This window comes from Saccostrea cucullata, unplaced genomic scaffold (genome assembly GCF_032062105.1).
Source record: "Saccostrea cucullata isolate Sc308-1 unplaced genomic scaffold, CSIRO_AGI_Scuc_v1 ctg280, whole genome shotgun sequence".
Classification (NCBI taxonomy): domain Eukaryota; kingdom Metazoa; phylum Mollusca; class Bivalvia; order Ostreida; family Ostreidae; genus Saccostrea; species Saccostrea cuccullata.
Window position 1 is genome coordinate 18,768 of NW_026924102.1, and position 25,690 is coordinate 44,457.

Genomic DNA, 25,690 nt, shown 5'->3' on the forward strand with positions numbered 1-25,690 from the left:
ATAATTATAGAATTATTTTGACTTCTTCCTTGGAAAGTCCAATATGAATGAGTGTATATTTAGAGGCAAACACCATAGTGCGGGTATTACTGTCTCATGACAGCATCTAGTTTTTTTTTGTAAGTGTAATAATGAAATGAGTTCTGTCATCAAAATTTTGAATTAAGTGAGTGGCAGTAAATACAAAATTTAGAACATGACATCTAAATTTTGTAATTACATCCATCCGGTAAATTTAAAATTAAGAACATGACAGTTCTATCAACATAAAATACAGAAAAAAAAACACATTATAGTCAATACTTTTGCGGGTAGAATGAATTCATGAATGTTTCCCATACCGGTATTTTGCTGATTCAGCAATTTGCTTCAGTTATTAAAAGCAATAACATAGGAGTGTCCGTGTTGTTACATTTTGTTTATAGATTTTGGAATCATCATTAATGTGGATTTAACAGATTGCTAGATAAAAAAAATTATGGCTTAAGAAACGTTGCAATACATGTATTTGTTTTGATATTTTCCATTTAATTGTAAATTATTGTATAATTTTATTTTCCATGTGTATTTTTTTGTAGTATGTAGTGTACTATTATGTTAGCAATGCATTTCATTTGAAATGTTTAAAATATCAAGTTCCCATTTTCTTCGAAAATATTTACAACCTTTGTTTATTCATTTGAACCACATTTTCACCTGAACAAAATTGAACCAAAAACAGTTCATATTTAACTCTTAGATTTGAAACTGTATTAGCCGACTTCGCCTCTATCAATCTTGATATAGATCCTGGTTCATAAACATCAAACCCTTTTTAGCACCGATAGGTCAATATTAAATTCTTACACAATGAGGGGACCTATCTGATGACAGTAAAGTCATTTAGGACCAATCGCAAGTCTTTCAGGTTATGATTTAGCACCAGCTGGTCGCGATAACCTCGGATCCCACGTTACGAGAAAATCTGTGATCCACGCCGGCAGGAGGATTAAAATCCGGAAGAGAATTTTAGCGTCCCAGCCCACCCTGTAGTAAGCCCGGGGGTAGCGGGCCGTGAGGGCGTGGTAATATGCCTCCATCACCTGGCTAAGGTCTTTGCTGCCTTTGAATCGTAAAAGAGTCTTTGACACTGCCAAATTAAAAAAAAAGAATTTTTCATTTATCACAGAAGCACAGCAAAATGTTGAGTCGCACTGTGCGTAAATTGGTACCGCCTATGATTACTTTCATGCTTATTTGAATTTTCGGATATTAAAAACATTTTTTGTCGATATATTTCTCATTTCAGGTAATTTTAAAAGGATTTAAAACTTTTCCACGAAAGCATTGTAAATTGAGATGTCCTGAATATATATCTTTTGAGATTTTTTATGAGAACCAAAAAATGGAGGAGGTACCAAGATTGTCTGTCAAAAAGAAGGTTATAAAATAATCAAGCAGTTACAATCGGTCTGTGTCCACTTTAGCCTTCGGCCTTGTGATCTCAAAATCATTTAGGGTCATCTACTATAGATTGAAAACCAAAGTACTTATTAGTTTAATGTCTTTTAGAGCATTTACCATTTTCTCTATCTCAAATCAGCAAAAATGCTCAACTCCAAATTGGGGTCCAGCGTACCAAGTGTGATATCTATCAAGTCAAAAGTTCTCCCATCCACATGTCACAATATAAAAAGCAGGGGCATAGGCGTACCAAGGGGGGGGGGGGGGGGGGGGGGCTGTGATTTTAGCCCCCCCCCAACAACTTTTTTTCCAAATATATACTTAGTATAAATTGAACATATCTTCGGAGGTTTAGCCCCCCCCCCCCCCCACACTTTCCACAGATATGTCTTAGTATAGGTGAAAAATGGGGAAAGTGGTGGTGTTTGGAAAAAAATTTTGGTACTGAAGTTCGAACCTACCCCCCCCCCCCCCCCCCCCCCGACGCCAATGAGGGGTAAGCGTCAGAGGAATCTCGGATTATAGTGACCCTTAGTTATTCGAGGATACTCATTTAGTAGTTGACCCATGACCTCATGACCCAAAAATATCCATAAGGGACATCTACTTAGGGGCAAACAAAAGTATCAAATTTGATGCATGTGAAGAAGGTATTTTAAGGGTATTCAGATATTTTGAACATGCATTTAAAATTTATATGAAAATAAAATACTTTTCTGAAAGTAGTCCCTGCCATAGTAGTCTTTCACCTCCTCCGGGAGAGTGTCAAATGTTCTTTGTGCGAATTCCATAGGTGTCGAGCGCATCAGCATGCCTGTGTCGAATATACCTGGCTCTATTACATGTACGGAAACACCTTGATGATATAACTCACGCCTGAAAATGTAATATATGAGATAAAAGCGTGTATACTATATATATACATGAATCATTCTGCATATTTTAAACTCCCGTCGAATAAATTCACTATTTTAAAAGATTTTGCACCTCAAACATTCGGAATATCCTTCAATTGCAAACTTTGATACAATATACGGAGATGAAAATGGAAAGGCAAATCTTCCACCAATACTAGCCATGTTTATGATGCGTCCCGAGGATTTACGAAGAAGGGGAAGGAAGTGTTTGATTACCAAAACCATTCCGAAGAAATTGACATTCAGACAGTCTTTAAAATTATCTGGGGTTTGAGCCTCACAAAGACCTGTGTGTAGGGATACTCCAGCGTTGTTTATAACTGCCCAAAGGCCTGCAAAGGAAGACAGTCAATTAAATGACCAAAATTTCAGAAAGGTTTTGATGATTTTTGTTTGTTTGTTTAACATCTCTTTGTGGAGTTTTCATTCCTATTGAAACGCCACCACTTGCTTAAGGAATGCTGCAAATTTTAGACCTTTACTCGGCACTCGAGGTTGAATAGAAAGGGGTCTTAAAACACAGTCACTTGTTTCGTATATGGGGTACCCCCTCTTAATTTAACCACACTGATTCATATACGGGATACCCCTATTTATTCTCTGCTGCATTTTGCCCTATACTCGGCACTAAGGGCCATTGAGCAGGAAGAGATCTTTTTTGTGCCAGCACCTACTGCAATACGGGACCTCGGGTTTAATCAAAGGACTGGTCTCCACGGCCCACAGCGGGATTCGATTCCGCGACGAAAGGATCAGCTCTTTACTTCGCAACTCTCTGAGCAGACGCTCGGACCTTTAACCACTTTATCACTAAATATTTACAAAAACCATGAGTGTATTTATGCCCCGCCGTGAATATTGTCGGGGCATTTAGTGTTTGTTATGTCTGTCTTTCGTCCTTCCGCCACACTTTGCGTTTAGCTCAGCTCAAAGCTCAGTTTCAAAGAAACTGTCCAAGCTTTTTTCATCAAACTTTATATGAAGTTAGATATTTATGAGAGCTATGCAACTGCCTCTACATTTTTTGACCTTGACCTTTCCTTTGACCTTGACCTCACTCTTCTTAGATTTATAGTGTTTAGCACAGTTTTTAACATACCATTCAATATGGTGTTATGAAACTTCAAATGTTGATACATACTGAATTACTGATGAGAACTATTTAACTGCATCACCATTTTGACCTTGGCCTTTCCTTTGACCTTGACCCCACTTTTCTTAAATTAGTGTTCAACTCAGTTTTTAATAAACCATCCAAGATATTTTTATCAAACTTAATATATTGATAAATATTGATGAGAGATATTCAACTGCATCAGCATTTTTACCTTGACCTTTTCTTTGACCTTGACTTCACTTTTCTTAAATCAAATTGTGTTTAAGTAAGATTAAAAGACATCATTCAAGATATTTTATCAAACTTCATATGTTGATACATATTGATGAGAGATATTCAACTACATCAACATTTTTGACCTTGAACTTTTCTTTGACCTCATTTTTCCTAAATCAGTTTCAAACTTCATAGTTATACTGGTAAATACTGATGTAAGCAATTCAACTGCATCAATATTTTTTACCCTGACCTTTCATTTGACCTTGACCTCACTTTTATAAAATTTCTATGGACATATTTCCAGTATGTTTTAGAGTTTTAGATCGTTGAAATTATAGTTAAGATATAACAGGGGCGTAGTATCCGGGGGGGGGGGGGGGGGGGGGGGGGGGGGGGGGGGGCCTGCCCCCCCCCCCACTTTTTTTCCCAACCTTACTTACACGATAGGAAATGTGAATTCAAAGCCTGTTTGGCCCCCCCCCACTTTTAGAAATGTACCGAAAATGTAGTATAAGAATTGGTACTAAAAGTAGTTTACACTGAAAAAAAGTTTACCTACACCCCCCCCCCCCCCAAGAAACAAGAAAAAAATTATAATTTGGCATGTTTTTGCAATCTTATAAGTGATGTTTAGATGAATAAGGACAAGAAATGACTTGATTACAGTTGGGGTTTTGACTAATATTCACAGTCTAGCCTTTTCACCCGAGGCATTCCGAATTGCAGACCAGTTTGCACTTCGCAAGGCCTCGGTTACCAGGCTAATTCACAATCATACCTTGACCTGGTGGTAACCGATCTGTTATGCTTTTAACTGCCTCCTTAATATGTTTTTCATTGGTAATGTCTAATTGTATTGGGATCAAATATTCTGAAGGTTCCGCGTCCAACTTGAATTCTTTCAGATATCCGGCATACACATGAATTTTTCTCCTGGCGAATGTTGTAGCCGCTAGGTAACCAAACCCGGAGTCACATCCAGTTATTAGTACAAAAAGGTCACTATTTTGTCTGTTTATCCGCAGACGACGAAACAGGAAGTTGGCCGTCAGAAAAACAGTGATCAGTGCGATACCCAGAGGAAGCCACATGTCTCTTTGTTCTATAAACTGAAATGTATGTAGATGGTTGCGATATATACAGTCATGTATCATACAGTAGTATTCCCTCTAAACATTTCTTAAGATTACTTTAAAAAATTACAATCATAATAAAATATTATACATTCCAACGTGTCCTTAACCATACCAAATTATATTTCACATGCAGCATAGCAAATTATTACTTTTGTTCCATTTGATCTCTTACTCTTCGTTTTTCGTAACCAATTTAACAATTTTATATATTAATTAGCTTTTATACAATACTGTTATACATATATGATTTATATTTAATTTTTGTCACAGGTTCAGGCAAAGCATTTATTCGGAAAGAGGAGGGTTAATAAAAACTTGTGATAGGGGAGAGGGGTTGATTGTGCTTCACAATTTTAAAGGCTTCTGCAGATTCTCAAGATATCTGTTTAATTTTTAAAATTTTTAAAAACGAAAGTATCTAATAAAGCAGACAAAATAAATGATGAATATATGACCCTGACTTTTTGACCTCGAAAAGAATCTAATAGGAGTCTTTCTTATTTATCACTGCGTTGGTTTCACACCATTCGATACTGGTGTAAACAAGATGTGTTTGTGAAACACTGATGCCCCCGTATGGCAACATAGCAATGATTAAACTTTTCTGAAATGCAAATTTAATATATATGTATCAAAAGCAGGATATTCTCACCGGAAACACAATTGTGAAATATGAAAATAGGCCAAGGTTAAAGTTTTTCATAAGTACAAGATTCTCCAAGGTCAAGGTCATATTGGTGTCCACTGTCTTGTCACAAAAAATACATATGTAAAGTATGGAAGCCCTAGCCCTAGCCGTTCAGAAGTTTTGGCCAAGGTTAAAAAATTTTAAAAGTAGGTCAAACTCCAAGGTCAAGGTCAAATGTCTTGCTATTCAAATGAAAGGTCTTGTCACAAGGATTAATAGGGGTCTTCGTAAGGACACGAGTTAACTAGTAGTTGTTATGTAAATTTTCATTCCAAAAGCTCAAAATGTTCTGGAGATATGTGCGCGGAAACGAGTGTTACAGACAAACAGAAAGGCGGGCTGACGGGTAGACACACTTAAAATGCCCCTTCCTTTTACGTTTATTCCTATGATAAGCCTATAAACACTGGTATCTGAAGTAAATTGAAAGTTTTACACACAAAGGGGGGGGGGCTAATTGTATGAGAAAAAAACCCCCCCCCAAAAAAAAAACAACAACAACAAAAACAAAAACAAAAAAAAAAAAACAGACGAACAAAAAAAAAAAAAAATCGGAAAATTTCTCCTTTGTCCAAATACGAAAATCCTTAGGCTATTTTGGGTGTATAAGATCCGACAAAGTTCTTAATTTCTGTTCGTTTTTTTTCAAACACAACCACTTTAAAAAGGCAGCAGGGGCCATGTTCTAAATTTTGAATTTACCGGGTGGTAGCAAAATAAAAAGGGATATACAATACAGTAGGCGGCTAAGCCTATAAAACAGGTGCATGGCATCCATGGCATCAACGGGATCGAGTGGGCATGGCCGGGGGCATATAGGCCTATATAGCCCCTTTTCCAGACACACAACTTTTTTTCTATTGAAACAATTTCTTCTTAAATGTTCATTGAATGTCTGAATACCACCCAGGGACCTATATACTAAGTATACTTAGTATATAGGTCCCTGCCCCATCCCACTTTTTGTTGCAAATGTATTATTGAGGAAAGTATTTGACCCCCCCCCCCCCCCGGATTTTCCTTTTTTTATGCTTTTTTAAGCTTCTCAAGATTTTCAGGCAAGTTGATTTTTTTTATCTGGGCTTCTCTTTAAAAAGAAAAAAAGGATGCTACGTCTCTGTTGAGTATGACTGTGCATAAAATGTCATGTGTCATCGCCACTTACTGGCTTTGGATCCGCATGATCACACATGGTTTAGCATATTTTGTCTGCCATATCTCATATTAAGAAGAAATGATGATGAAAGAGTAAGCATAATAATAATTAAGAAGTTCGAAGTATTGTTGCAATTGTTTATAAACCTCCCTCGGTATAGTTGTTGCAATAAATAATCTATATCCTGTTCTAATTTATGAATTTTTACACACCTTAGCTCTGACCTACCAAATCACTGCCCACCGCCTTGCTCCGCAGATAAAAATAGTTGGCTGAGAATGTTCTGGTTTGCATGTAAAATTCTCATTTTCTATATGAAATATTATATCTTTATATACTAATAAAATATTATTTTAAATCCCTAATACTTTAAAAAGATCTTATGAAGTAGTCTCGACTTTAACAATCTCACCACGAAAACCACAAGAAAAAGTAGTTCTAGTTAATGCTAAAATGACGTCATCCTATATTTGTTGACCAATGGGATAATTCGTCTGCGGAAACTCTGGTGTAAGAATACAAAGTATGCGGTTCTTGTTGTTTGGGATATGTGACGCTGATCGTGTAATTTGACGTGGCGACTACGTATTCTGCAAATTTATCCAGTCCGATTGCTGCAAAATTGGTGACGAAAAGTACGCAAGTGGTAAGTACTCGACTGACGAAATACAACAGCTGATTAGAATCGGTGTTTACACGAGAAATGGACCTGAGACTAAAAGTGTGAATTTATCAAACATGGATGAATGTATGTGGATTGTGGTATTTCCTTTTCACTCATTTATTTTTCAACTGACTTTTCCCGGGAATTTTTGGATTGTTTTTCTTTTATTTTTCACTGCACCCGGTTTGAGTTTTGTTGAAAATCAGTTACTTTGTTGAAAATTTGTTTTAAAAAAATGTTTAAGAATTGTTTTGTATGATTCAAATATTCTTAAAGCATCCTGTCATTGTGGTTGACAATGGGGATTAGGGCCTATTGAATTAAAAAAAAAAGTGCGCGATTTTTCCTTCATCAGAAATAATTAATGTAACAGTTAACCTTACCTGTCAAAATTTGGTATAGGTGAAAAACATTTTGTCAAGATTTTCCTTTTCAAAGAACATGAAGAAATAATCGATTATTTAATGTTAACAAAAACTTAATTTCAAAATGTACAGACATAGCATTGTAGATTATGCTAATGAAATAAAAAGTTTAATTAGGCCTAAGCATACAGATGGGACCTGTAGTACAAGTATCTATAGGAATCACTCAGCAGCAAAGCAGCCTAATGTAGTAATGTATATTTTCAGGCTATTAATTATGAATAAAATGTCTTTTAAAACAAAATTTTGAAAAATACAACAAATTTGCAAAAAATATACTGTCAACACAGTTTTTTTGCAAATGATCATAAAGTTGGAAATAATTTTTCATAATTTGATTGGGATCAATATAAATTTATAATGTAGCAGTTATTGATGAAACATTGTGTAACAGGAAGGGAGAAAATGTATTTGGCTGGACTGGGAATCGAACCTGGAACCCCTGCATCACTAGTCAGGTGCTCTACCGACTGAGCTACCCAGGCCGATATCCACTGACCAAACCATTACAATTGGTTCAGAAAAAGAAGCCATTTTAAATACGGATAAACATGACAAACTTATTATTTTTTTAAAATGGTAAAAGAAGATATAAATATTGTAATCAGTTTTGTAGTGACTAGTGAAGTATACTTATTAAAAAAAATGAGTAATTTGGGCTACCAAAGCAAAACTTGTAATTTTTAAAAACTTCCAACATTTATTATATTGTAAAAATTAAAAAAAAAAGAAAGAAATTAAAGAAAAAAATGAAATGTTGAAGCATTGAACATAGCCACTTTTGTTTCTGTGAGAATTGATAAAGACGAGAAAATTATCCAAAAGTTTAAACTCAATTAGCCCTTTCACAATAACTGTGATACAGCTCTTTTCCATCTCCTGGCGAAATAATAATGTTTGGCAAAGTTTTTGTCGAAAGTTAATAAAATAGTGCATATTAAACAATTGCATTTGTCGTATTTTATGTCATACCCACTAAAATATGTATCATTTTTGCCCTGCAAAAGAGTACTGCAGCTATCAAGAAACTTTTCTTTATGGTAAAACTTTGAGACATGAATACTAAAGAAAAACCATATTACTGGTTATAATGAAACGAATCAATGATATGTCATTAAAATCCATCAGTGACACCTCTTTTTCCCAATGAAGAATTTTTTTTTACCTAAATTGAAGTGTTTTTCTTCTGTAACTTACTTTTCCTAGGCTTATTGAATAATTGCATGTCTTTGACTTCTGATAGATGAAATTTTAAAGGGTTGAAATTATTCTTGATTTGAAAAAAATATATTGCTGTCTCTTCAGAAAAAGTGGATAAAACGTGATGATGTTTTGTTTTTTATCTAACAGAGATGACAGAAGTAAGTTCTTCACAAGCAGCAGATTTAGAGACCAGTTCTGGAATATCTATGGTACATATGCCCTCGCTGAACCAGCCCATTCAAGTCCAGTCTGTCATTCATTCCAACACCCCCTCCGTGATTCAGACCGCTGGGCCTAATGTACAGACCATCCAAGTGGTTCGGGTACGTATATACAATTTGTCATTGTAAATTTATCCAAACTGGTGTGTGTTGTGTGTGTTTGGGGGGTTGTTTATGTACCATATAGCGTCAGCCAAAGGTTACTGTTTGAATACACACACTAAGAAGTATTTAACTTACATTTCACAAGTGGCAGAGGAAATTGTATCAATTTTGAAAGAATTAAATACTGGAAAATTATTTTGAGTGACAGAATAAAAATCTGATACATACTATGATCATGCTTGTATAGGTAAAGCAGCAATTATGAAAAGAACAAAAGGATAGTATCGTTGCTATTAATCCTGTTATATTCATGTATTTCTTCATTTTATTTTTATTGTATGCAGTTCTTTATAAATTTGTTTTAAATTCATTGAATATTGTTTAAAAGACTTATTGTAAAGAGCCCTCTTGACCTCTGGTTTATCAAATAACCCAAAATATTACAAAAAACCCAATTATTTTGAAGGTGGCACCAGTAGACGAAGATTTGTCAGATGATTCTGAAAATAAGAAAAGGCGTGAAATGCTCTCAAGACGGCCTTCATACAGGTATATATAGCTCTGTTTAAACTTAACACAAGTAGACTTTCATCATCTCTTTCTTGACCTTATGTATTATTTATTAATGTTTTTTAGATCTAACATTTTTTGCTCTTGTGTTTTGGATAATTCATGTCGGATAGGAGTATTACAAGTGTATTTGATATACATGTACTTTGTTCATAAAAAATAGGTCAAATTTATTATGATGTGTGTGATATTACATGCAGGTATCACGTCACATTTAATCTAGATCGTTAAATTGACAAAGTAAGTTATATTGGCTAAAACATATTGGATTTCAATCTTTTAATTATCATGATTTGTAGAAATAGAATCCACTTCTTTTGATAGAAGTCATGATTGGCTCTTTTATTTTTCCTGCTACTATATGTTGTAAACATTTTGTAGGAAAATATTGAATGAACTTTCCTCACCGGTGGCAGTGTCCAAGATAGAAGAGGAGTCCAACAGCAGCCAGAGTCAAGACGGAGATTCCCCAGAGGGAGCCTCAAACTTATCCGGGGTTCAATACCAACAAGGTATTTTTACCACAGATTTAATTTGGGTTTTATCAGGGATTCCCCTTTGGGGGCCTCCAACTTATCATGGGGTTCAGTATCAACAAGGTATTCTTACCACAGATTTAATTTGGGTTTTATCAGGGATTCCCCTGAGGGAGCCTCAAATTTATCCGGGGTTCAGTACCAACAAGGTATTCTTACCACAGATTTAATTTGGGTTTTATCAGGGATTCCTCCCAAGTTTTCCTGTAACAAACATTTTTGAATATCTGCTCTATGTGTCTAATATCTGATAAACATTTTCAGTACTACCTGCAGGGACGATACAGATTTCTGGAAATTCTGATGGTGTGGCAGTGTCCCAGGGCCTACAGACACTGACAATGACAAACGCAAGCCCCTCAACTACCTCTGCTACGGGGGCCACCATAGTACAGTACGCACAAGGTCCTGATGGACAGTTCTACATCCCTGGTATGTGACACTGTTAGATAATATACATTTATTGACCGAGTTCAAGGGCAACATGAGTTTTGTCGGACCCACGAACCAAACTGTTTTTAATTAAAAGTGGAAAGTACAAATGTAGAAGATATGCTGTATCCATATGATTATCAGACCCGTGACTTTTCATTTAAATGAAGCAATCCATGGTAAAGTTTCTTGTGTGTTTGTTAAACAATTTTCAGTGCCTTTCAATGGTAATGTTGCAAAAAGCAAATACTGTGAAATCACTAATTTTCGTGGGGTTTAATATTTGTTTTCAAGGTTTGAAGAGACCCATATGTTGTTCACCATGAAATGCAATTTTTCACATATATTACTACTGAACAGTTTTTCAATCACTAACCAAATCCCCCATGAACAAAAATTTTATCCTCAAACCAAGAAATTTTGATCCCTCAGGGTAGAAACTCCCTAAAATCATAACTCGCAAGTAATTTACAAGTACCAAAAAATAAGAACTCACAATTTCTAACTACAACTCGCAATTTTAAAATGAAAGCTTTTCAAAAATAAACAGCTTTCTATCCATCATTTAGAAAACTTTGCAATTTTCAACATGATCATCAAATGGCACATGCTTGTTCATTTAAAAATGGCAGATATAAACAGTAACTAAAGAGAGAAAGACTAAAACTGGGTTGAAACGGATGTTTCTTTCCTGGGTGAAAATTACAATGAAAAAATCAACTCGCAAATTTTTGCGAGTAACAAATATTTAAACTGGCAATTTGGATATTCTAAATGCGAGTTGTATATAGTGAATTTCAAACCCTGCCCCTTGAAAATAAGTGATTTTACAGTAAGAGTCTTGATAGAGAAGGATAGAAATATATTTAACACAACAATTTGTAAATCACAAATCAAATCCCCCATGAACCAAAATTTTATCCTCAAACCAAAAAATTTTGACCCCTTGAAAATTTGTGATTTCACAGTAAGAGTCTTAATAGAGAAGGATAGAAATATTTTAACACAACAATTTGAAGTGATTAAAGGTAAAGTCACTTTTACTTAGAAAAGAAAAATTATTTTCTTTCATAGATATGTCAGGAACAGTCCAGGCCTATCAAATTGCCACATCAGGGGCTTTACCCCAAGGTGTTGTAATGGCAACGACTGGAAGTCCCATGTCAAGTCCACAGAATTTGTCTGAGGAAGCTTCACGGAAGAGGGAATTACGACTTCTGAAAAACAGGTACTATCACTAAATTTTGGCGACACATTATTTATGTGATGTAGTAATTTAAGAGCGAGACAAAATTTTTACCAATGCGGTTATTGCTTTGCGTAATCTATAACCAATACACGTGAGAATGATATTTTTTCGCGAGTACAATCCCTTGTGTAATTACGCAAAAATAAAGTTCTTGCCATTAAAAAGTCATTTACGGTATGATATTGGAGGAGGGGTTCATACAGAGCTAATGTTCATTGCATGGCTATAATTAGTACTCTAAATTTTTTGTTCGAGTCTCATCTATGAATTTTACACTGACTCTATTGACAGTATTATATAATTCTTTATGTCTTTATGAACTGTAAGGCTGTAAAGAATAAATACATCAACATACTGTTTACTTTAAAATGATTGTGAGAGGAAATTTTGTGAATTTTACGATAAGGAAAGTTTTTAAACATATTTTGCCCCGTGAACATTGTTAAGAGAGAATGTGCTACAGATATTGAATGAATATTTGGGATTCTTTAACATCCCCTTAATATAAATCTCCACAGTTTCACAGTAGTTAAGTTTAAGTGTAAAAAAAAAAATATTTACATTATCAAATTTTTATATGTTACAGAGAAGCAGCACGTGAGTGTCGGAGGAAAAAGAAAGACTATGTAAAGTGTTTGGAAAACAGAGTGGCTGTTCTAGAGAATCAAAACAAGACATTGATTGAGGAATTAAAGGCATTAAAAGAACTCTATTGTCAGAAGGAGGGATAGTCCTTCGTCACACAAAGGAATTCTGGGATTGCTTGTTTTGGTCTAACAGTGCTAATGTGAACATGCAATTAGATGTTACGGGTCCGTGCCAGGACATTTATTCCGCATCTAGTGACCAAGGGAACGTCGTTATGTCTATATTTTTGTACAGAAGAGAATTGATTGGCCAGGAAAAAATATTTTTCGTCATGCATATATTCCTGTTGTTTTGCAAAGGCACCTTACAAAGCATTTAGTGTATTTTATTAAAGAAAGAGAGAGAGTGAGAGATTTTTATAAATTGATGTAAAGCGTGATGATACTTGCAGATGTTTGTAAAATCTCGTGTGTTACGTTTTATATATTTACAATACTTCAACGTTATGTTTCATGTGCAGCTTTCAGATTCATGTTAATTGTTGCATACATTGCTCAGAATTTTTTACAAGCGTGTCTCTTTAAATATATGCCTTCTGATATAGATGAGCTGTACAGCGTCATGATTTTATTTTTTTATTTTTTTGCATTTCGAAAACTTGAAATATAAGAAAATAAAATTTAAATTGGTATTAATGGTGGCATATGTTTATAAATAAATGATAAATACATGAATTTTAATTAATTACCTTTAGAAATAAATGATTACAAGCAGCATTGTTTTTATAGCAAGTTCTACATATCATGTATGGTCAAATACATGTTTTTAAGTTTCTTGTCATCAGAAAGGACAGATATATTTTAAGTTTTGTTTTTGTTTACAAGTTTTCAACAAACAATAATTTTGGTTAGTCACATTAAGAAAGGAAAAGGATAAAAGGGTAAAATTAACTTAAAACTTTGATTTGGAATAGAATGTCATTTGCACCCTGATCATATATCACTTGTAGATAATAAATATAGATACATGTAAGTAGCATTGTTTCAAGTAGCTTTTTTCCCATATAGCTCTCTTGTTCAAATTGTCTTCTTAACATTTATAAAGTTTTTCAGTGATGGACATGTATTCTATGTAATAATCGGAATTGTCTGGATACACTCACAGCTTCTATGTATATGCCCTCACTATTTTCACCGAGTTTTTGTCAAGATGTTAGATGACATAAAAATGTTTTTCAAATGAATGCTTTGATGGACTGTACATGTATCAGTTTTATCAATTTTCAGTTGTAAATTCTTTTTTGCTATGCTACATATTCAAATATATCACTATCTGTGTGTTGCATTTTAAGAGATTTTTCTGCAAAGTGAGCTTTGTGGACAAATTATGAATAACTGAATCAATTACGATTTCCTTCCTGTCATATTTTTTGCATAAGATACATGTGAAACAGCACTCAATAAAATCTAAGTCTCGTGTCATATTCCATGCAAACTTGCCAAGAAATAGTAAAACACATTCTTAAAAAAGAAACGTCATTACACATTATAATCTGTGAAAAGTTAAATATTTGAATATGTTTATTACCAGCCCTCTTGCTAGACAAAAAATAGTTACTTACACAGCATTAATCAGCAAACAAATTTATTCCTAAAGAATCAACTTCTCTGGAAGTGTTTAATACATAATGTACATAATTTTTGTCATGTTTGAAGTCTTGAGAGATTTGCAAGTACATAAATTTGTTTTTTGTAGAAAATTGTGTTCAATTTTTGGCATATAAACTTTGAGATGTAGAGGATTTAAAAAGGAAAGGAGGATATAGGAGGATATAGCATGGAATAATTCTCAAAGCAAGGACAATGTTAAGTATTGTCTACAGAGAGATTTTTACGAAAATTTATTAAAAAGCCCAATTTTTTTTTTTTTTTTTTTGATATCTTGGATAAAATTTTGTCCAGTGATATTGTTATATGTTATTGAGAGAGTCACTTGATATTTTAATAAAAAATAAATTATGTCAATGAATGAGTTTGTTTTGTATTGAACTGTCCTGTTGTATAAAAAAATACTTTAAGATACTATGTTATCATATCTTGATTTGATGGATAGTAGAAGAGAATTTTTCTGGCATGAAAACCCCCCAAAATATTTTTCCTCCAATGTCCACTTTTGTTTTGTTGTTCAATGTCCCTTCCAGTATTTTTCTCTTGATATTTAGACACCACCACTTGCTAATGAAGGACTGCTTTAGTTCTCAGGGATGTTTCTAGCATTGAGAAATCTTTTTTCATGTCACCACCTAACATAAAATGGGACCCGGTTTAAAAGCTTTGAACTGAATAGCCAGATTCCTTACTATGGGTTTCAAATCCAAGATGTAAGAATCAACACCTTATTATACACCCCACAAACAAAGTTTGGGGGGGGGGGTATATAGGGATCAACTTGTCCGTCCGTCTGTCTAGCTGTCCATCTTTCTGTGCAAACGTGTCCGGTCATTTGGGGAAGTTCAAGGTCACTAAAAGAAAAATTTCATAATTTGTGTCCGGTCCACATCTTTTTAGCTCACCTGAGCCGAAGGCTCAAGTGAGCTTTTCTGATCACATTTTGTCCGTCGTCCGTCCGTCTGTCTCTCCGTCTGTCTGTCTGTCCGTCTGTAAACTTTTCACATTTTCGACTTCTTCTCAAGAACCACTGGGCCAATTTTGACCAAACTTGGTACAAAGCATCCTTGGGTGAAGGGGAATTTAAATTGTTAAAATGAAGGGCCAAGTCTCCTCACAAGGGGAGATAATCAAGAAAAGACAAAAATAGGATGGGGTCATTAAAAAATCTTCTCAAGAACCACTGGGCCAGAAGAGCTGAAACTTATGTGGAAGCATCCTGGGGTAGTGTAGATTCTAAATTGTTCAAATCATAACCCCCGGGGGTAGGTTGGGGCCACAGTGGGGAATCAAAGTTTTACATAGAAATATATAGGAAAATTCTTTGAAAATCTTCTCCTCAAGAACCACTGGGCAAGAAAAGCTGAAACTTATGTGGAAGCATCCTGGGGTAGTGTAGGTTCTAAATTGTTCAAATCATGACCCACGGGGGTAGGGCAGGGCCACAATTGGGAATCAAAGTTTTCCATAGAACTATATAGGAAAAATCATTGAAAATCTTCTTCTCAAGAACCACTGGGCCAGAAGAGCTTTCTTTAAATTGTTCAAATCATGACCCCGGGGGTAGGGCGGGGCCACAATTGGGAATCAAAGTTTTCCATAGAACTATATAGGAAAAATCTTTGAAAATCTTCTTTTCAAGAACCACTGGGCCAGAAAAGCTGAAACTTATGTGGAAGCACAGGTAGTGTAGATTCTAAATTGTTCAAATCATGACCTAAGGGTGGGGCCACAATTGTGTCCATAGAACTATATAGGAAAAATCTTTGAAAATCTTCTTTTCAAGAACCACTGGGCCAGAAGAGCTGAAACTTATGTGGAAGCATCCTAGGGTAGTGTAGATTCTAAATTGTTCAAATCATGACCCCCGGGGGTAGGGTGGGGCCACAATTGGGAATCAAAGTTTTCCATAGAACTATATAGGAAAAATCTTTGAAAATCTTCTTTTCAAGAACCACTGGACCAGAAAAGCTGAAACTTATGTGGAAGCATCCTAGGGTAGTGTAGATTCTAAATTGTTCAAATCATGACCCCCTTTGAGGAATCAAAGTTTTACATAGAAATATATAGGAAAAAGAAAATCTTCTTCTCAAGAACCACTGGACCAGAAAAGCTGAAACTTATGTGGAAGCATCCTAGGGTAGTGTAGATTCTAAATTGTTCAAATCATGACCCCCGAGGGTAGGGCGGGGCTACAATGGGGAATCAAAGTTTTACATAGAAATATATAGGAAAAATCTTTGAAAATCTTCTTCTCAAGAACCACTGGGCAAGAAAAGCTGAACTTGTGTGGAAGCATCCTGGGGTAGTGTAGATTCTAAATTGTTCAAATTATGACCCCCGTGGGTAGGGCGGGGACACAATGGGGAATCAAAGTTTTACATAGAAATATATAGGAAAATTCTTTGAAAATCCTTCTCAAGAACCACTGGGCCAGAAAAGCTGAAATTTATGTGCACATCAAAACATCCTGGGGTATTGTAGATTTCAAAATGTCTAAATCATGATCAGTGGGGTAGGGTGAGGTCGCAATATGTATTAAAAGGGGGAAATCTGGTAAAGAACAGAATGGTCAAAGCTTCTCAGGTGAGCGATGTGGCCCATGGGCCTCTTGTTTAAGGATAAACTTGGTAGGATCTCATTTCACACAAAGATTGCCCATGACCCAAGGGTGTGTCATGACCTTGATCCAAGGTCATTTGGGGTAGTTCAAGGTCACTGGAAGAAAAATTTCATAATTTGTGTCCGGTCCATATCTTTCTTATTGATAAATTGGTAGGTTCTTATTTCACACAAAGATTGCCCATGACCTAAGGGTGTGTCATGACCTAAACTCAAGGTCATTTGGGGAACATCAAGGTCACTGGAAGAAAAATTTCATAATTCCTGTTTGATACATATCTTTATTATGGAAAAACTTACTTCAGAAAAACCCAGCTGGGGTATTTTGTCCCTTTTGGACAGTTCTAGTTCCATTAGATATTTTCAGGCAATGTTGACGTCAACTTTTTGGAGAAAATATTTCTCTGCCAATGTCATGCGCACAGGCACTTTTTCGTATATATACGCGGCACCCCTACTTATTTTTATGTGGTAAAACTAAGTAGGGGGGCCCTGTATACGAAGCAAGTGCCTGTGGTCAAGGGGCAGGGTCTTCCTGTATTCCATCAATGTTTTAGCCACAGGGCTGAATGTTATGGGGTAGGAACTTCCTGTAGGCCATCAATGGTTTAGCCCCAGGACTCAATGTTAAGGGGCAGGGATTTCCTGTAGGCCATCAATGGTTAAGCCCCAGGACTCAATGTTAAGGGGCAGGGACTTTCTGTAGTTCTTCAATGACCATCAATGGTTTAGCCCCAGGACTCAATGTTAAGGGGCAGGGACTTCCTGTAGGCCATCAATGGTTTAGCCCCAGGACTCAATGTTAAGGGGCAGGGACTTTCTGTAGTTCTTCAATGACCATCAATGGTTTAGCCGCAGAACTCACTTTTAAGGGGCAGGGACATCCTGAAGTCCTTCAATGTTTTAGCCCCAGGACTGAATGTTAAGGGTCAGGAACTTTCTGTAGGCCATCAATGGTTTAGCCCCAGGCCTGAATGTTTAAAGACAGGGACTGTCTGTAGTCCATCAATGTTTTGGCCCCCAGGGCTGAATGTTATGGGGCAGGAACTTCCTGTAGGCCATCAATGGTTTAGCCCCAGGACTCAATGTTAAGGGGCAGGGACTTTCTGTAGTCCTTCAATGGCCATCATTGGTTTAACCCCAGGACTCAATTTTAATGGGCAGGGACTTCCTAAGTCCTTCAATGTTTTAGCCCCAGGACTGAATGTTAAGGGTCAGGAACTTTCTGTAGTCCATCAATGTTTTAGCCCCAGGGCTGAAGATGACAGACTTGCCACTTGTCCTGGTGGTTGTGCATAGTAGTAAAATCAACGGAGTCTTTAATCTCAATCTTCAATCTCATCATTGGATGAGAGACTCTCCAATGAAAACATCATTCAATAAAGTGATTATTTTTATATAAAATTAGATGAAGAATTTCATTTTTTCCCCTTTAAAATGCGCATGTACTGATAAATAACAGCTTCTATGACTGTTAAGTTTTTAAAAAATATATGAAGACCAGTAGTCATACTAAACAATAAATACAACATTGATTGTAGAGAAATATTAATAGCTGACTCCTGAAAACTGCAGAAGTGGGATCAGATGCTATGAAGGACAAAACATCTCCTGTCCATCAGTCACACACACCCTGAACCCTTTGTAAGCTCTTTCGAGCCAAAAGCACGATGACTATTTGTGCAGTGTGTCAACTTTTTTGGAATATGGACTTTATTTTCACTATCTAATCGATATAGCACCACCCTAACTCAAGAGCCCCTGACCCTGGGGCCATGAAATTCACAATTTTGGAAGAGATGTTACATAATTAATACAGCCCCGCCCTAACACCAGAACCCCTAACCCCAGGGCCATGAAATTCACAATTTTGGAAGAGGCAGCTTTATTCAACATAACTATGTATTCGGTTTGTTTATCAAATACCCAGGAGCAAAGAAGAAGATTTTCAAAGAAATAATGCATTTTCACTATATAATCTATATAGCCCCGCCCTAGCACCTAAGAACCCCTGACCCTGGGGCCATGAAATTCACAATTTTGAAAGAGGTAACCTTATTCAACATAACTATGTACTTATTTAGTTTATTTAATGCCCAGGAGCAGAGAAGAAGATTTTCAAAGAAATAATGCATTTTCACTATATAATCTATTTAGCCCCGCCCTAGCACTACAGCCCCTGACCCCAGGGCCATGAATTTCAAAATTTTGATAGAGGACTCAATGCTGATTACAATCATGCCAACAATTTGACTGCTTGATGTCCAGGAGTAAAGAAGAAGATTTTTAAAGATTGCAATAATTTTAGTGGTTTTGGCCCCACCCCTCAGGCCCCAGGGGGGCCGGGACCATGAAATTCACAATTTTTGTTCCCCTTCATCCATAGATACTTTATACCAAATTTGGTTGAAATTGGTGTAGTGGTTCCAGAGAAAAAGCTAAAAATGTTCAAAAGTTTACGACCGACGTACGACGACGGACGAAAAGAGATAGCAATAGGTCACCTGAGTTTACTGTGAATTGGAAATGGTTGTCAGTTTGGTTTTGTATAGAACGTTAGACATTACTGAGAATACTCAGTACCTCAATGGTGACGGAGTTGATAAACCTTGACTCGTTTATCTTCCAATTTAAATAAGACTTGAATTAGGCTGTTCTTTGGTTTTTAGAGAGATGGCATACCACAAAAGTGGGGGGGGGTGTGCCAGGAGACTTGGACTTTGTACCTTAATTTGAAGTGGCAGGACCAGAAGAAATTTGCTTGCGGGAGACACCCGTTGTCCAATCAAGAGGAAACCCATTTTTCATTGTACAATAATTGCACATATTGGATTTAGTCAACCAAAAATCTGAATTAACAGATTAACGAACGAGCGTAACGCTTCGGTGATACAAGTTATATCACCACACACCAGCTCGGCCGCTTTGCACTTTACAAAAGAAGCACACTTACTTCCAATTGAAATACAAACAAATCTTTGGACCTAAGCATAAGAAATGAATAAGTTGACATGTTATTGTACATCGATAAACTCAAAATAAAAAAATCCTGCAAAATGAAAACTAACATGAGACCGTTTTTCCCATGAGCAATAGGACAAAAACAGATTTTGAAGTTATATTTGATGTCAAATGGTTGTACAAACCTTCGTAAAATGCAAAAATGTGGACGTGTAGACGTTGCCGTGACTTACACCGAATTTGCATTTTACGAAGGTTTGTACATTACGATTTGACGTATATTTACGTGAAAATCTTTGTTTGTCCTATTGCACTTGTAGAAAAATACAAAGCTCAATATAATCTTTAAGGTACATATACTTGTGTAAATCTTCATAGTTCCATTTCTGTTATTGAAAAAGCACTTGCCTATCATGTCAAAAGTTTGGTCTTTTGTTTATATTGAGAAATGGTTATTTAACGTGAAGAAAAGTCATATGTTTTTATATTATTGATTTTCAAAAAAGTTGGTCTTTGTGTATGAGAATTTACAGTAAAGCATTGTTAAGCACGTAATTCAAAAATTCAAACTTTTGAAAACCATTAAATTTAAGAACCTCTAATATCAACTAATTTGTACTTTTGTTTCTGAATTAGGCTATTTTAAGTCTTTTTTCTCTGTTTAGCGTCCACTCATATTTAAAAAAGAGAACTTTTCTACTTATTCGCGAAAAACAAACAAGCCACCAAAATAAAACAGGTTTTACAGTCCTAAAATGACGCCATTTTAAAAACGATTTGAGTTCATAAACCTATTTTTCTTAAAAAAAGCTCACTTTCTTAGCAAAATGAAAGTAATTAATACTTCAAATATACCTCAAACAACATATTCTAAACAAATCTATAGTAAAATTGATATAATTCAAAGCTTTTGATCAGAATAATTAATTTCAGCACTCCAGACTTTGTCTGATTTTTTTCTGACAAGGCGCACGCAGACGCTAAACTGTAAAAACTTGGTATGATCTTATTTTAATGATCATTTAAATTTTGTTCCCCTTGTCACACCCATATATATTTCTTAAAATCATGAATTTAACATTTGTTAGTCCACTTGCGTCCAGCTGTACAGTATTAATAGATTAACCACTAGCTTTTGTTACTGGCCCCGTCCTAGTTCTAATTTCTGACTCTATTTTTTGTTAATTTAACTTATCAATATTCGCGCACACAGCAGATCGTTAAATTTAAATACCAAAATCTCCACAAATTTAAATACTATTAATGCAAACCACTGCCTGCATGCTTAGAACAAATAAAGTAATTTGAGCAGAATACATGTGTCTATGAGAAGAACGTTCATGGATTGAGAAATACTACTTTCACACGCCTAGCTGAAGCATACAGAAAGGTTTAATTAAAATCGAATCGGTTTTCTGGAATAAAGAAGATGGCAAACTTTGTCGGAACCTGGGAGGACACCGGAGAAAGGGAAGGTTATGAAGAATTTGCCAAGGCCATGGGTAAGAGTAACAGAGCTTGAGTATACGTTTAACACAATTAAGTTGTTTTTGAGCACTTGAACCATGGATCAAATCATTTGATTTTGGTCAGTATTTCCATGGTTGCTGGTTCAAGACCCTGCGGAAACTTGATTTTGTGTCCTTAGATAAAGGAATCATCTGCTTTGACTTAGTTTATTCAGCTGAAATTAAGTGGTTACCGCCTTGTTTAGGATTAAAGTTAACCCAATCTAATTTTAAAAAATCAAACTTAGACCGTCGCCGGCGTGACATAGTGGTTAGACCCTCTGCTCTAGAGTCGCAAAGTAAGGAGTCAATCCTTACATCGTGGGTTCGAATCCCACTGTGGGACGTGGAGACCGCTGCTTCAGATGAGACCGTATAAACCGAGGTCCCGTGTCGCAGTAGGTGCTGACACGAAAAAGATTCCTCCCTGAGTATAGGACAAAATTTGCAGCTCTCCACCGGCAAGTGGTGGCGTCTCCATATGAGTGAAACATTCTCGAGAGGGACGTTAAACGATATACAATCAATCAATCGATCTTAGATTCACGACATATACACTCTTATGCAGAGTGTATACGGCGCGGATCCTTGTAGTCAGATTTAAATGATTTATTTAAGGAATCACTGTCTAATTAGTAGAGTATGCCAAAGCAGCAACGATAGAAGCTTTGGAAACGTGGGATAATATTTGCATAACAGTGATTCCGTATATTTTCATTTCATTGTGAAAAAAATTGTAAATTTAGATTTTAAAAAGACAGTCACACAAGATTTACATGCATATTAGCCTCCTTGGCTCATGACATATTGCTTGTTGAAATTCCCCCAAATATGAAAACTCGACCCCATGAATTTATCTGATTTTACAGTTAAAGAATATTGAAACTTAAAATGAATTTTTTGACAATCTATTTAAAAAAAGATTTTTTTTGACTAGATGGAAAAGGATGAAAAATTAATCTTCAAAATCGAAGAGCATACATCGTATATGATATAGAAAAAAAAATCATCTGGCCTGGAGGCCATAAACTAAGACGAGCTCACTTTTAATCTCAGTCTCACTTTTCCATTATTAATTCCTTTGTAAAAAGTGAGGCTGAGATCAAAAGTGAGCTCGTCTAAGCTTTATGGCCCCAAAGCCTGGACATACGAGGGCCGTTCAAAAATTACGCGGACTTGTTGCACAGAAGAAATATTTGACGACATAATCGGGCAAAATTTCACGAATAATATAAAAGAATCTTTACTTGTATGGTCTTCAAAATTTCATATCAAAATGTTGTAAATAGGTATTAATTTTGAGTGATTTTTCAGGACATACCATTAAGTCACGGCGCAGCAAAATCTTCGACGTCACAAGCATTATAAAAAATTTCTGATTGAGCTTTCATTTTCTCAACATTTTCCCTTGAGTACCTGTATAGACTAGTTTGAGTTACCTTATCTACTCAACATCAAAACACCATTTCTTGTCAAGCTTAAAATCTATTAAACAAGTAAAGAATATTCTTCTTTTTTTTGTTTAAAACCAAAAACTATTTATCACGAGATATAGTGTGATATTGGTGACTCTCAATCACGTTAACTTTTCGTCTATAATCCTCTTCCCGTCCTCCCGTATAGCCTTTTTACAGAGGTCTAACTGTCTAAAATTTCAATTTGCTATTTGTGGGCGAATGTCACGAGTAGCCTAGTTTACTACATGTTTTATTATGCATATTTTGGATCTATGTTGCCGATATCTCGAGCATTACACATATTAAACAAAAGTGTGGTGCGCCGTCAATTCAGAAGACGTCATTTTCACAGTCGTTTTCACGGGAATTGCAACAGAGAAAAATCACTATATTTCTGTTAGTACTTCAAATATTACGTCCGAAATCTAAATACATAATAATAGAACAATTTAAAGGTACATTTGAGAAAATTGTTGAAAAATATCGCGAATTTCAGAAAATCAATGAGTTAAATTTTTGAATCCGCATGCTTTTGCTTCAATTTTTTTGTCATGCGCCATACCTCTCCATCAACGATTTCAACATACAGATAATTTTAGTAGAATTTTTTAAAATACAGAAATTTTGCCCAAAATTTATTTGAATCTTTCAGATACATATTTCTGTGAAATTTTATAACTATATGACGTCTGTAAGAGTAAATAATAGCACAGTCCGCGTAATTTTTGAACGGCCCTCGTATGCATATATAATCGTTTTTGTTTTAAAGAGGCAATTAATTTTTTTTTTCTTCACGTGTCATATTTACAGGTTTAAGTGATGAAATGTTTGAGAAGTTTCGAGGCACAAAGCATACAATGAAATACAGCATCAACGGAAATACGTGGACGCTAAATTTGTCAAGTACATTTTTTCCGGGAAAAGAGAAAACTTACACATTTGAAATTGGAAAGGAATTCTGCGATACCGGATTAGACGGAAAAGAAATCAAGGTTAATATTAAAATGATAGTAACTCCATGAGGAGAAATTAACACCATAGATTGGTGCTTATTTCCCCTTGAATCGTTAAAATATTTTGATTAGTAGGAGCATTTTGTTTAAGGTAGTCCGATATAGAATTCCCCATGAAAATCATCAATTAAGTTGATGAGATTCTGGTACACACAGAGATGTCTCTAAATATTTCTTTAGGCAAGTGAATTTCCTTATATAACAAGAAATCAATATAAACATCATTAATACTTTTTTCTAATTGATTAGGCACACCTGTTTATCTCAAGAAGAAAAAACTTTAGGTATCAAATCATCAGAAGAAAATTTTAGGATTTTTATTCTTTTGATTTAGTAGACAGTTTTAAAATCCATAGTGCAATCAATTAAAAATATAAATCACTTCTGCTTTCATACCATACTAATAAGAATTGATATATATACGACGAAAATAATACCGGTAAGCATCGACACACGACAAAGATTGAATTTGATTTCTCTAATATGCACGAATTGACTGTACAACGAGTGCATTTGCATAGTCAAAGAATGCCAACATTCACCAATATAATATCTTTTTATTTAATAAAACAGTTCTACAGTAACACATAGTTAGAAATTTTGTAACTTTTAACTTACATGTACAGTTTATATGAGCAATCTTTTTTTTTTTTTTTTTTTTTTTTTTTAAATTTCATAAACACTTTTCTTGATTTTTGTAATTAATTTAATGTTCACCATTTGTTTTGTTTTCAAACCAAACACTAGAACACGGTGACTGTTGTTAATGACAATGAAATTCAAGAAGATATGAAAGTCAAGAACGATGACTCTTGGAGAGAGTTCAAGCTAACAAGGACGGTAGATGGCGCTAATATGACCACCGTAAGTAACAAATTAAAGAATTTTATGGAATTTTATTCAGAATTCAGAACATTTTTCTTTTATTTTGGCCCCTCAATACAAAAATGGGTGAAATTGTTTCATACTAATTTAAGTTCCACAATTAATCAAAGTGGTAACCTTTCACAAAGATTTCATATGAACAGATAGGATGTAGACAAGGGGATCCTTTATCACTCTATATCTTTATCTTGTGTGAAGAAATTTTAGCAAATATGATAATAAAGAAAATAAAGATCCAAGGGAATCACTGTAAAGAATAAGGAAGGAAATATCTCAATTAGCAGATGATAGTTCAATCCTATTGATAGCAAAGAATCACTGACAGAAGGAAAGAAGTTTTCAGAAATGTATGGTTTCTATATCAATTTTGCAAAATACCACGCAGTTTGGATTGGTTCCAAAAGATTTAGTTAAGAAATATTTAGTCATGAGTATAATCTTAGATGGAGATGTACAAGATATTATCGATATATAGTTATCAGATATTCAAAATTTTTTTAAATTTATTTCATTTATGAACAACATGCAACGCAGAAAAGGTAACTGTTATGATACAAGGGGTAATCTTTCTGCATTATGATAAAATTTTCTGACGAAAGAAAAATGTTTTTTGAAACGTTAATTTAGAATTTATAAATTTAAATGCCTCGTTTTGTAGATATCTTGACTTTATCAACTGTCATTTTCTTTTTAGATTGTCAATGCTTTTGGAAAAACCATGCGTAGCAAGCAAAAACGACTTTAGAAATTTAATTATTTGCAGTAAAACACCAAAGACCTCTAGAATCGTGAATATATAACGTTTTGATGGGTCGACAGTCTCCAAAAATGAATAACGTTCATCATAATTATGCAAAGGAAATTGGACTCATGTTTAATGACTGAAATAAAAATTGTTCTGATTTAAA

General features: G+C 35.1%; 3 protein-coding genes across 4 annotated transcripts; 2 read left to right on the forward strand and 1 right to left on the reverse strand.

Annotated features, from left to right (window-relative positions):
• Positions 1 to 626: 626 nt before the first annotated feature.
• Positions 627 to 6,964, reverse strand: LOC134265696 (short-chain dehydrogenase/reductase family 9C member 7-like). The gene is made up of 5 exons (XM_062747916.1): positions 6,889 to 6,964; positions 4,475 to 4,805; positions 2,431 to 2,692; positions 2,156 to 2,319; positions 627 to 1,129 (listed from the first exon to the last, which is right to left on the reverse strand). The coding sequence occupies exons 2-5, from the start codon at positions 4,785 to 4,787 to the stop codon at positions 909 to 911; spliced, it is 960 nt and encodes a 319-aa protein (XP_062603900.1). The 5' UTR covers positions 4,788 to 4,805; positions 6,889 to 6,964; the 3' UTR covers positions 627 to 908.
• Positions 6,965 to 7,168: 204 nt separating this feature from the next.
• Positions 7,169 to 14,697, forward strand: LOC134265708 (cAMP-responsive element modulator-like). 2 transcript variants are annotated; one of them, XM_062747928.1, is made up of 7 exons: positions 7,169 to 7,322; positions 9,116 to 9,291; positions 9,761 to 9,843; positions 10,246 to 10,376; positions 10,665 to 10,832; positions 11,907 to 12,060; positions 12,668 to 14,697. In XM_062747928.1, the coding sequence occupies exons 2-7, from the start codon at positions 9,118 to 9,120 to the stop codon at positions 12,810 to 12,812; spliced, it is 855 nt and encodes a 284-aa protein (XP_062603912.1). In that variant the 5' UTR covers positions 7,169 to 7,322; positions 9,116 to 9,117; the 3' UTR covers positions 12,813 to 14,697. The 2 variants fall into 2 exon arrangements, with proteins under 2 accessions (XP_062603912.1, XP_062603913.1); XM_062747929.1 differs by having other exon boundaries at positions 7,177 to 7,424.
• A 6,519-nt stretch (positions 14,698 to 21,216) lies between these two features.
• LOC134265697 (fatty acid-binding protein, liver-like) lies at positions 21,217 to 25,690 on the forward strand. The gene is made up of 4 exons (XM_062747917.1): positions 21,217 to 21,421; positions 23,695 to 23,876; positions 24,645 to 24,761; positions 25,477 to 25,690. Exons 1-4 carry the CDS (start codon positions 21,349 to 21,351, stop codon positions 25,525 to 25,527), a joined length of 423 nt encoding a protein of 140 aa, XP_062603901.1. The 5' UTR covers positions 21,217 to 21,348; the 3' UTR covers positions 25,528 to 25,690.